The sequence below is a fragment of the Macrobrachium rosenbergii genome, chromosome 3 (genome assembly GCF_040412425.1).
Source record: "Macrobrachium rosenbergii isolate ZJJX-2024 chromosome 3, ASM4041242v1, whole genome shotgun sequence".
In the NCBI taxonomy this organism is placed as follows: Eukaryota; Metazoa; Arthropoda; class Malacostraca; order Decapoda; family Palaemonidae; genus Macrobrachium; species Macrobrachium rosenbergii.
The window spans coordinates 53,664,692-53,677,191 of record NC_089743.1 but is presented as its reverse complement, the minus strand read 5'-3'; the positions used below and the strand labels follow the sequence as shown (position 1 = coordinate 53,677,191).

The following is a 12,500-nucleotide window of genomic DNA, read 5'->3' as shown; positions in this document are numbered from 1 at the left end:
TCATGGAAAATCTTGAATCCTGTGTTTTGTCTGTTAAAACAAGTTCTTGGCTTGCAACGGTCAGATAAAACCTAAGTACTTAAAAAAGAGTTGGTTTCTTCATCAATGATTCAAGCTTCAGAAAGAAACTTGCGGTGCTCGGTCTCGATGGCTCCTTCTTGACCTTTGGATAGTTTTTCGCAGCTATAATTTTTGCTTGAGATGGAAGCCTACCAACAACTTCGCTTTTGCTGCATAGTACTTTTACAGTGCAACTGGCTTTTGTTTCTTCTTTCTTGCACTCAAACGAACACCAACATATAAATATCCATGCACTAGTCTGGAACTTTTGATAAATTCCATGTTGCTTAAGGGATCTCAGCGGTTTCACTAATCAAAGAAAATAGCAAAGATCTTGAAAACATTTGGGACAATGGTAAATCAGAACAGATAATGACAGGTGATAAACAAATGTGCCAGTAAACCAGACTATTTAATTGTGACGCTGATTGACAGAAACTAAAATTTCTGAGATTAAGTCAATTTAATTAAGAAAGTATCACGGGGTAATTGTCCATTGATGTTGCAATACCAGAGTAGATGAGAAAGAGTTGTTCCCATAATCATAGGAACACTAGACACGATCCCAAGATCACTGAAAAGGAATCTAGAAAAACTAGATGCCGAAGTAGCTCCAGAACTCATGCCGAATAGGTTGCTATTAGAAACAGCGCACATAGGATGAAAAGTGATGGACTCCTAAAAACAAGGCAGGATGCAACAGGATAACTGTGATAGACTATAAAAACAAAAAAGTATTATTATTATTATAATTATGATTAGACCAAAAAAAAAAAATTATTATTATTATTATTATTATTATTATTATTATTATTATTATTATTATTATTCCCGAAATTCATATCAGCGCATATAATCAGCTTGGCTTTAGGAAATTCGCACATTTTACAAAATGGATTGTCATAGGACCTTGTAGGATATAATAATAATAATAATAATATATAATAATAATAATAATAATAATAATAATAATAATAATAATAATAATAATAGTGTTCTTATATCTCAAGGTTCGTTCTCTTTCATTTTCCTCCTGTTTATCAAAATTTATGAATTCCAAGATCTATGCACAAAATCAAAATATTTATATATAAGTTTTGAGAATGTATAATGTCATCTTCTCTTACTTGTTCTTGTCCTCCTGTATTTCTTATGACCTTCTATTACTTCTTTCCAATGGACACATTTTTTGGAAGCTTGAATTACAAGTCAGTGACCCCTGTGTGGGTTGTTCCATATGAATAGGGTTCATCTTCTGAATAATAACAATAATAATGTCAAAGCATGTTCATTACTAAGATCTATATACCAGACCGAAAGAAATATGCAGAATTATTACCTTTATATAGTGTAATGTTCTTTTATTTATTTTGCAGGTCAATTTACTCTTCCTTATCAATATCATCAGGATTCTGGTAACGAAGTTACGAGCGAGTGACGCGGTTGAAACCACTCAAGTAAGGTAATTAGACCATCTCCTCGTTGAACTGAATTGAATTGAATATAGGATCTAGGCCAAAGGCCAAGCACTGGGATCGATGAGGTCATTCAGCGCCGAAACGGAAATTGACAGCAGTAAAAGGTTTGAAAGGTGTAACAGGAGGAAAACCTCGCAATTGCACTGTGAATCAATTGTTATAAGAGGGTGGAAAGTAAGATGGAAGGAAATGAGTATGAATGGAGTTACAGTAAAAGGAACGAAAGAGGTTGCAGCTAGGGGCCGAAGGCAGGCTGCTAAGAACCTTAAGTAATGACTATAGTGCATCGCACGAGGTGCACATTTTGAGCACATTTTCTTGTTAATTCTGTATTTATATTTTATCTTCTGCTGTAGATAAAGGAAAAGGAATCCCTACAAGAAAGGAGATGGTGTGTGTGTGTTGTGTATTAGAATCTTAAAATATTGTGAAACAAAATAACAAAATGATTGTAATATTTCAATTCACATCTCTTCCTTTATAATATAAAAGTAATCATGACTGGATATTGAACCTTATGTAATAATTTTGAAAAGAAAAATTATGTACCCCAAATGTCTAAATCAGTAGTGTCTCTATGCTGCTAGATAAACTCAGTGAGAGTCTGTGCATTTATACTCTATACGACATAGCGGCTATTTATTTTTTCTTGTTTCATCACTGCAATCCCATTTTTTTATTTCAAGAATATCTGACGTTGAAATTGATCAAATGATACATGAATTCAAGCTAGAACTTCTATGCTGATTCATTTAGAGCAATCCCATTTTTTCAAGAATGCCCGATGTAGGAACTGACTCAAATGATGGATGAATTTAAGCTAGCACTCCCTTGTCGTTTCGTTAAGCGTAATCCCATTTTTACAAGAATGCTTGATGTTGAAATTCACTCAGATAATTTATGAATTTCATCTACCACTCCCATGTTGTTCATTTTAGAGCAACATGACTACCACATCCTATTTACCTCTTCCAGAAAAGCCATCAAGGCGACGGTGGTGTTGTTTCCCCTCCTGGGGATTACCAATCTCCTCTTCGCCGTCAATCCTGGCGACAAGGGCGAACTCGAGGGAGCTTACATGATCACCAACGCCCTCTTGCAGTCATCTCAGGTAAGTTTGATTCAGGCAGTTTCTTTGTCAGTTCTTTCAGGTAGAAGCTTGGGGCGTAGACTTTATTCTTTCTAGTCTTTTGTTGCTGTTCTTCTGGTCTCGATTTCCTCTTCTTTTAAAATGGTGTTGACTTTTATTTGATAAATACTTTTATTATATATTCATCCTTCAGGTTTTCTGTTGCCGTTCTTCTGATCTCGATTACCTCTTCACTGAAAAGGAATAGTATTGACTTTTGTTTAATATAAACTTTGTTTATTTTGCTTAAATGATGATTTTTTTAAAACATACACTAGGTTGATTGTGCTATACCAGTCTTGTGATCAGTGATCCACCTAATATTCTAAAGGGAGGAGGGACGACTATTAAGATTTATGATCCTTGTACCAGGGGAATCAACGCGGTCTTTCGCTGACGATAAACGTGCTTTTTTTCTGCAACAGAAAACTATTGTGCCGGCTTTGTCTGTCCGTTTGCACTTTTTTTCTGTTTTGTCCGCCCTTAGATCTTAAAAACTACTGAGCAAGAGGGCTGAAAATTGGTATTTTGATCATCCGCCCTCCAACCATCAAACATACAAAATTGCAGTCCTTTAGCCTCGGTGGTTTTTATTTTATTTAAAGTTAAAGTTAGCCATAATCGAGCTTCTGGCAACGATAGGACAGGCCACCACCGGGCCGTGGTTAAAGTTTCATGAGCCGCTGCTCATGCAGCATTACACCGAGACCACCGAAAGATAGATCTATTTTCGGTGGCCTTGATTATACGCTGTATCGGCTGTACAGAAAACTCGATTGGGCCGGAGAAACTTCGGTGAATGATTTACTTGTTTTTAAAATTCCGGAACGAATAATCAGAGCGATTTCGATAAATGTGTATCAAGCTTAATTTAGTTCAGTTTTATACTTAATTTTGGGCGACTTGTTAAACGATTTTCTTTATCTGACGTAGTTTTTCTAATACTCATAATGAAAACGGGGTTATTATGAAGTTGTTTATTATAAAGTAACCTCTCCGGTTCACCATACACACACACACACACACACACACACACACATATTCATCACACACACACTCTCCTCTCTCTCTCTCTCTCTCTCTCTTTAGATATTCATCATCGGATAGTGTATTGTTAAGAAGATCTCTCTCTCTCTCTCTCTCTCTCTCTCTCTCTCTCTCTCTCTCTCTCTCTCTCTCTCTCTATCATCATCGGATAGTGTATTGTTAAGAAGATCTCTCTCTCTCTCTCTCTCTCTCTCTCTCTCTCTCTCTCTCTCTCTCTCTCTCTCTGTCTTTTAGATATTCATCATCGGATAGTGTATTGTTAAGAAGATCTCTCTCTCTCTTTCTCGATATTCATCTTCAAACAGAATATTGGTATGAGTTGTTTACTATAAAGTAAGCTTTCTCTCTCTCTCTCTCTCTCTCTCTCTACTGACGTATCCATGGCGCTTCTTTTCATGGAGGAATATAACTTGACGCTGAAGAGGATTATCTTTCACTTTGTATATTTGTACAACTGATGGACCGCTTTCGAGATGCCTTACACTCAACATATAACATTTTCCAACATAATAGTTGTCTTTTATTTTATGCCTCCTTCTTGAGTTTATTTGTTCATCTATAATTTGTATACATTTCAAGTAAAATCCCCTTAGGTTTGCTAAACGGTACTTTTGTATTTCTTATGCATTTTTGAATTGTCGTAATTATACAGAGCGGTGTTTTAACATAGAATTCTTCATACATGTTTGCTTCCGTCTGTATCGAAATTTGGACGAATTTCTTGCTAAATACGGAAATCGTAAGGAATCTTTTAATTCACGAAATATAACGCACCGCCATTTCATTTGGAAAAATATATAGATTAACACAAATCTTCCTACAGCAAACATCATTTGCTTAACCGCACCGTGCATAAATGGCAAACATAATGTCAGTAGCACCTAATTAAATACTCTATGTAAGAGATTTCCTGGAGACACCAACCGCATTTTCACATCTAAATTCCACGCAAAATTTATCGTAATTTCTCTTTCAGTCAAACTTCATTTTAATTTCCAAGTTATTCGTTAGCAGCCCGTTATTCTTCTTTGACACGTCTCTTTAATCATATGAAAAAATATTCATATCCCATTTATCCGTTTAAAATTGGTTCAAAGGAAAAGAAAAATAATACCGATAACTTTTCCTTGCTTCTTCTCCTCCTAAACACTTAATCTAATGAAGATGAATTGCTTATGAAAGCCAGGAACTTTAATAGCCTTGTCTCTAATATGCCTCTGCAATTACTTCGAAGTTTAACCCTAAAAATTCCTGCATCCAATATCCCTGCGCATCTCCATGTTCTTTCATTATTTTTTTTTTTTTTTAAGAGTTGAAAGTCTTGCGAAAGAACTCGGTTGGTGAAAATTTCGTCAGAATTTAATTGGCTCCTTGTTTCTAATGTAAAACCCGATTTTTCAGCCTGCCTTCGGCAAATATCTTTTATATATAACTCGATCATGCTCTTAGAAACGCAAATGCTTACACATTCAAGAAGCAGCTGTGTCAAACAGCCGTCGTCATCTGCCTTCGATGTTTGGCTTTATAAAAGATCGATTTTCTTGTCCCGCTTGGCAACAGAACTGAAGTGGATGAAAGTGGAAGAAAGAAAATAGGCCACATTGTTATAAAAGCGCAGATAATTAGAACTTTAAGGATTTTTGTGGCATTTTCCTTTGAAGCTCGACTCCTGTGGAAATTTTAGAGTCCAACTTCCAGCTGGTTGAAACACACTTTTAAGACAAGATTACTAAAAATTATTAGGCAGTCTTTAGCTCCCAAAGACGTAGAGTTAAAATTTCTTTTCAAGGATTCCTGGCTTCCATAAACAGTCAATCTGTGTTCGATTAAGTGTTGATGAAGAGAAGAATAAGGAGAAGAGAGCTCTTTATTATTGTTCTTTTCTTTCTCATCTTATGCAAACAAAAGAAGCAAGGCAAATGATATTTTTGCATAGTAATTATTAAAACTAATAGTAAGCAAATGAGTAAGGCAGGCATATTTCTTCATGTGACACGAAGATGTTTAAGCCGCCGTTTTAAGGAATTATTGGTCGCTCTGTGATTTTAGTTTTCTTTAAAGAAAACTGTTGTGCCGGCATTGTCTGTTCGTCCGCACTTTATTGTGTCCGCATTTTTTTCTGTCCGCACTTTTTCTGTCTGCCCTCAGATCTTAAAAACTACTGAGGCTAGAGGGCTGCAAATTGATATGTTGACCATCCACCCTTCCATCATCAAACATGCCAAATTGCAGCCCTCTAGCCTCAGTAGTTTTTATTTTATTTAAGGTTAAAGTTAGCCATAATCGTGCTTCTGGCAACGATATAGTATAGACCACCACCGGGCCGTGGTTGAAGTTTCATGGGTCGCAGCTCATACAGTATTATACAGAGACCACCAAAAGATATATCTATTTTCGGAAGCCTTGATTATGCGCTGTAGCGGCTGTACAGAAAACTCGATTGCCCCAAAGAAACTTCGGCGCATTTTTTACTTGTTCAAGTAATCAGCAATTTCCATCGAATGAGATTACCTCTGAGCCAGGTGGGACACTTACGTGAAAATTTTATCTGGCGTCACAGAGGACTTTTCCTCCAAACTGGATAAAACGTGCAGTGTCTTGGGCTCCTGAAATGAATGCGAAAGCAAAATTACAATAAAGAAATTTGCTTACAGTATGGTCTTGCCTCGTGTATTCTGATGGTTTTTCGGTTGGTCTTTGTAGCGTTCATGCAATTTTTTGAAGCAAATTATTCATATTTCATATGAGTTTTTACACGGGTAAAAATTTACGGCCCTTCAGAACTCCCCTAGTTCTGGATGCTACAAGACTATATATATGTAAGCATATGTTATATTTATAGAGTGTATATGTATATATATATATATATATATATATATATATATATATATATATATATATATATATATATATATATATATATATATATATATATATATATATATATATATATATATATAAATATATATATATATATATATATATATATATATATATATATATATATATATATATATATATATATATATATATATATATATATATATATATATATAAATATACATATATATATATAAATATATATATATATATATATATATATATATATATATATATATATATATATATATATATATATATATATATATATATATATATAAGAAACAAGCTGGACACTCGATGTAACAAAGAGAGAGAGAGAGAGAGAGAGAGCTGTACCTCTTCTAGTTCATATCCTACATTCTAATCTTTATTAAACTCTTTCCATTTTAATCTTATATATAACGCCAGTAACGTTGTAGACCGGACGTTGGAGGCAGTGCTTGTTGATTTAAAGATAGAGCCTTGGAGAGTCTCATGTGAAATGACTAAATTTAAATGCATTGTCTTGTGTGTGAGGTTATGAATAGTCTTCACAGTCTTAACTCTGAAGATAATTGATGTCATTTGTACAAGGAGTTTGGCTTCAGACATGATGAATCCTATATATCGAGTTACCTTTCCTTTATATACTCTCTTCGAAGGTAAATCTAATACCACTTGGTTATTCCATTAATTTTAGTTTTCTGTAAAAGAAAACTGTTGTTCCGGCTTTGTCTGTCTGTCCGCACTTTATTCTATCTGCACGTTCTTCTGTCCGCACTTTTTCTGTCTGCCCTCAGATCTTAAAAACTGCAGACGCTAGAGGGCTGCAAATTGGCATGTTGATCATCCACCCTCCACTCATCAAGCATACCAAATTGCAGCCCTCTAGCCTCAGCAGTTTTTATTTTAATTAGGGTTGAAGTTAGCCATAATCGTGCTTCTGGCAACGATATAGGACAGGCCACCACCGGGCCATGGTTAAAGATTCATGAGCCGCGGCTCATACAGCATTATATGAGACCACCAAAAGATAGGTCTATTTTCGGTGGCCTTGATTATGCAGTGTACAGAAAACTCGATTGCGCTGATGAAACTTCGGCGCATTTTTTGCTTGTCTGAGGTAGAGGCTGGGTCTTCACCAACCTATGTGCGTGGATGGGTGGGTGGGTAGGCGTGCTAGCACATATTTTAACTTTTTCACATGTGATAGTAGGATATTGCAAGCAGAGCTAAACTGAAACTGATCAAACTTGGCACCTATAATCATTAGGTGATCGCCTCAAAGGGTTAAATCACAAAAAAAAAAATGGTAAAAAAACTTTCACTAAATTTGGCCTTTAAAGGTGAGAGGTCATAGCAGGCTACATTTGGTGGCCTTAGCTGGGTTATGCTCACTACTGAATGTTTCGGTTTTCCTGTTGCATTATTATGCGCTTCCTGTTAATAATAGTCAGATGTCCCGTCTCTCCTCATCATTCAAAAGGATTGTTATGATTTCCTAGGAAAAATAAGAAGGCAAAACGAAAAGTTGTATAGATCAAGAAGAAATAGCAAAATAACAATAAAAATGTGCTTGGAAACGCTTAAAGATACGTAACTGAGAAAGATAAAAAAAAATAATTAAAGTTGGAAAAGATTGAGATGACAGAACAAGAAAGATCGACTAATCATAAACGTGTGGGGAATGGAGCAGAGAAGAGTAAGAGAAGAGGAAAGGGGATGTAAACTGAAGGTAAAAGGGGAACACGATGATGGAAGGATGAAACGTATAAAAAGTAACAGAGGTAGGTGGTAGATCAAAGACGTAAACGAGGAAAATGTAGAACGGAAGAACGAAATTTAATGATACTAAAAGGAAAAGGAGAAGAGAAGCAAGAATAACAAAAACAAACTTCACTAAGAAAAGGAAGGGATGAAATAAATAATATATGTGTGTATATGAATATATATATATATATATATAATATATATATATATATATATATATATATATATATATATATATATATATATATATATATATATATATATATATATATGTATATATATATATATATATATATATGTATACATATATATAAGTAATGTATGTATGTATATGTATTCATGTAATAAATATTACTTCCATTTTTTTACGACAGGTAAAGACAACAAATAAATTCGGTTCCACTAAATGAAGAAGAGAATAAAAAAAATTATACTGGACTATACCAATAAATAAATAAATAAATAAATAAACAGTGGAGGTTTCCGCTGTTAGGGAGACATTACTTGTCTTGCATTAATCTCTCTCATTGAAGAACGTTCAACGCATCGCCTTCTGAAGCGATAGTGACATCTCTGAGAGTGGCTTTGAAAACAGGACTGTGTAAACAACGCCATGATAGTTTCATAAACAGTCTCCTGTTACTATGCTCTCGACGGGTAAAGACAGCATGAATATCAAACTATATCATGCTTACGCACTCAGGTGGGGGAGGAGAGAGAGAGAGAGAGAGAGAGAGAGAGAGAGAGAGAGAGAGAGAGAGAGAGAGAGAGAGAGAGAGATTTCAGATACTCTTGAATGAAATGGAACGAACACTTAAATTAATAAAATGACATAAAAGTGTAAGATTTTGCATATATATATATATATATATATATATATAAGATATATATATATGTATATGTATGTATGTATATATATATATGGGTATATATATATATATATATATATATGTGTGTGTGTGTGTGTGTGTGTGTATATATAATATGGGTATATGTATACATGAATACATACGCACACATATACAAAATATATAATATATATATATATGTGTGTGTGTGTGTGTGTGTGTGTGTGTGTATAATATGTGGTATATGTATACATGAATACACACACACATATACTATATTATATATATATATATATATATATATATATATATATATATATATATATATATATATCTTAATGCCGATCTATCCATCTATTTCGCATAAGATTTCAGGCTGATCAATTTCTTATTCTAATGCCAGTTTCCCTTACACCTCTCACCTTTACCAGAATACCCGTGTCATTTACATATTTCATTAACTGGACAGGTAGCCGAGTTGGAACAGCGAAGCTGAACATTCATATTGGTGTAGTCCAGTATAATTTTTTTATTCTCTTCTTGATTTAGTGTAACAGAATTTATTTTTATCTTTGCCTGTCGTAATAAAAATGGAAGATTTTTCATACACTTTATGTATATATTGTATATATATATATATATATATATATATATATATATATATATATATATATATATATATATATATATATATATACACACATACACACACACACACCTCTTATTCCCAAATGCCCGAGCTATTTCTCTATTCACAAATTAAGAAAGATAAGTCTGATGTATCAATGTACATTTCAGTTAAATTTGATAAAGGAAGTTGAGTGAATACCGCAAGGTTTGCGAAAGAGTTTTCTCAGAGTCATCTTAAACCGTAACCCTTTTTAGTATTCTGTAAAGAAAACTATTGTGTCGGCTTTGTCTGTCCGTCCGCACTTTTTCTGTCCGACCTCAGATCTTAAAAACTACTGAGGCAAGAGGGCTGCAAATTAGTATGACGATAATCAACCTTCCAATCATCAAACATACCAAATTGCAGTCCTCTAGCCTCAGTAGTGTTTATTTTATTTAAGGTTAAAGTTAGCCATAATCGTGCTTCTGGCAACGATATAGAATAGGCCACCTCCGGGCCGTGGTTAAAGTTTCACTGGCCGCGGCACATACAGCATTATGCCGAGACTACCGAAATATAGATTTATTTTGGGCTGCATTGATTATACGCTGTAGCGGCTGTGCAGAAAACTCAATTGCTCCGAAGAAACTTTGAGGCATTTTTTTACTTGTTTAATATGATATCGGTAAATGTCTGAGATAAGAATAAAGAGCTGAAAACTTTCAAGAGCCTGTATATTAGACTTATATCCACCAGCTAATCAGACTCCGTACACAAAATGCATTCATTTACCATAAACCCAACCTCTTCCCCTTTTTCAAGAGGTGCTCTATAAATTGTTGCCAGATTTTATTTTTACATTAGTGCTTTAATATTTAGTGAGTCATTTCTGTATTTACATCCAGTATCAGGTTTTTTTTCCCACGTGGGCTTTGCCTTTTAATAAACGATTTTTTTTTTCGTGTCCTCTCATGTTCAGAGTATCCGGTTAACATCAAATCCTACCTGCGCTAATAGCAACCCTGCTATTGTTGCATCATTTCTAAATGCCCTGCTATTCCTCATCTGCACCTGTATTATTCGATAAGTTAAGTTAATGTCGAAGAGGTGACCTGCAAATCCTCCTGGGACAATGGCTGATCACGGGGAAAAGAGAGAGAGAGAGAGAGAGAGAGAGAGAGAGAGAGAGAGAGAGAGAGAGAGAGAGAATAATAACTGGGTATTATAGCAGGACTATGAGAGGATCTAACAGTGCGCTTTATAGGGCACAACACTAATCCAGCAATAGCACAGCTTAAAATAGTATTACTATGTAAGATCTTATTCAGATGCTCAGGTTACTAAGCTAAGGCGTGTTTGTTTGCACTGGGGTTGGATTGTCGTAAAGTCCAATGACGTATGGAGTGTTGTGCTACTTGACATAGTGCCGGTATAATACGAAGTAAGAATTATTCAAAATGTTATTTCTCTTGAATGTTTTCGAAAAGCCTGCCGCACACATAGCACACACACACATTATATATATATATATATATATATATATATATATATATATATATATATATATATATATATATATATATATATATATATATATATATATGTGTGTGTGTGTGTGTGTGTGTGTGTGTGTGTGTTAGTGTGTGTGTATTTATATTTGTATGTATGCCATGGGGAAAGTGATACATGGGTGTAAATTGTGACCGGTTTCGACTTTATATCTAAAGTATTTTCACAGGACCGCAACATAGTGGTAGAAAAGTATATCTTAGTTTAACCAGACCACTGAGCTGATTAACAGCTCTCCTAGGGCTGGCCCGAAGGATTAGATTTATTTTACGTGGCTAAGAACCAATTGGTTACCTAGCAACGGGACCTACAGCTTATTGTGAAATCCGAACCACATTATAGCGAGATGTGAATTTCTGTCACCAGAAATAAATTCCTCTTATTCTTCATTGGTCGGTCGGAGATTCGAACTCGCGGCCAGCAGAGTGCTAGCTGAGAACGGAACCCACTCACCCAGCGAGGAACTGCATAGTGGTAGAAATTTACAACATATATGCTACGGGGCAGTCCAAACGAGCGTAGAGACGGTTGGAAACCAGATATTCACACTTACAAGGCAAGAAGGGAAAGGTACAGGAGCAGTAAACTCTTTATAAATCTGCCTATATATGCTACTAGCTGACCAGCCGGGCGCTGCCCGGAAAACTTTGAATGGCATTGGATAAACTCTCTCTCTCTCTCTCTCTCTCTCTCTCTCTCTCTCTCTCTCTCTCTCTCTCTCTCTCTCTCTCTTCTTTTCCTCTCACTCTCTTTCTCATTCTCTCCCAACACAGCCACTCACTATTGTAGAATTCAAAAACCTAAGGCTGTGTATTCACGACTTTACCTGACATTTCTTGTCAGTTCATCGAAGCTGCCGTTAAGACTTACGTACAGACAATAGTTTGTGGGCGAAGACAATCCACTCACCAGAACAGATGAACTGATGGTATTGCCTGAATATCTTCCAATTGCCTATATATGCTATTGGCCTTACCTTCGATCCATTAATTTCAAAAAGAAATATGTAAAATGTACAGATTTGGAGAAAGGTAGTTGACAGGGGAACGAGAGCAATAGATGAACTTACTTGGAAAGGCCTATTTTTCGTTTTCTACTGAATACATATCTAGGTAAATACTTTCATG

General features: G+C 35.0%; 1 protein-coding gene across 1 annotated transcript in view; it reads left to right on the top strand.

The window, feature by feature from the left end:
* LOC136855681 (corticotropin-releasing factor receptor 1-like) overlaps positions 1-12,500 on the top strand; it is a 383,811-nt gene that overhangs the window by 363,046 nt on the left and 8,265 nt on the right. Inside the window, exons 9-10 of the mRNA XM_067132987.1 lie at positions 1,437-1,522; positions 2,514-2,649. Of these exons, the coding sequence (XP_066989088.1) occupies positions 1,437-1,522; positions 2,514-2,649 (222 nt within the window). The remainder of the gene's footprint in view (positions 1-1,436; positions 1,523-2,513; positions 2,650-12,500) is intronic.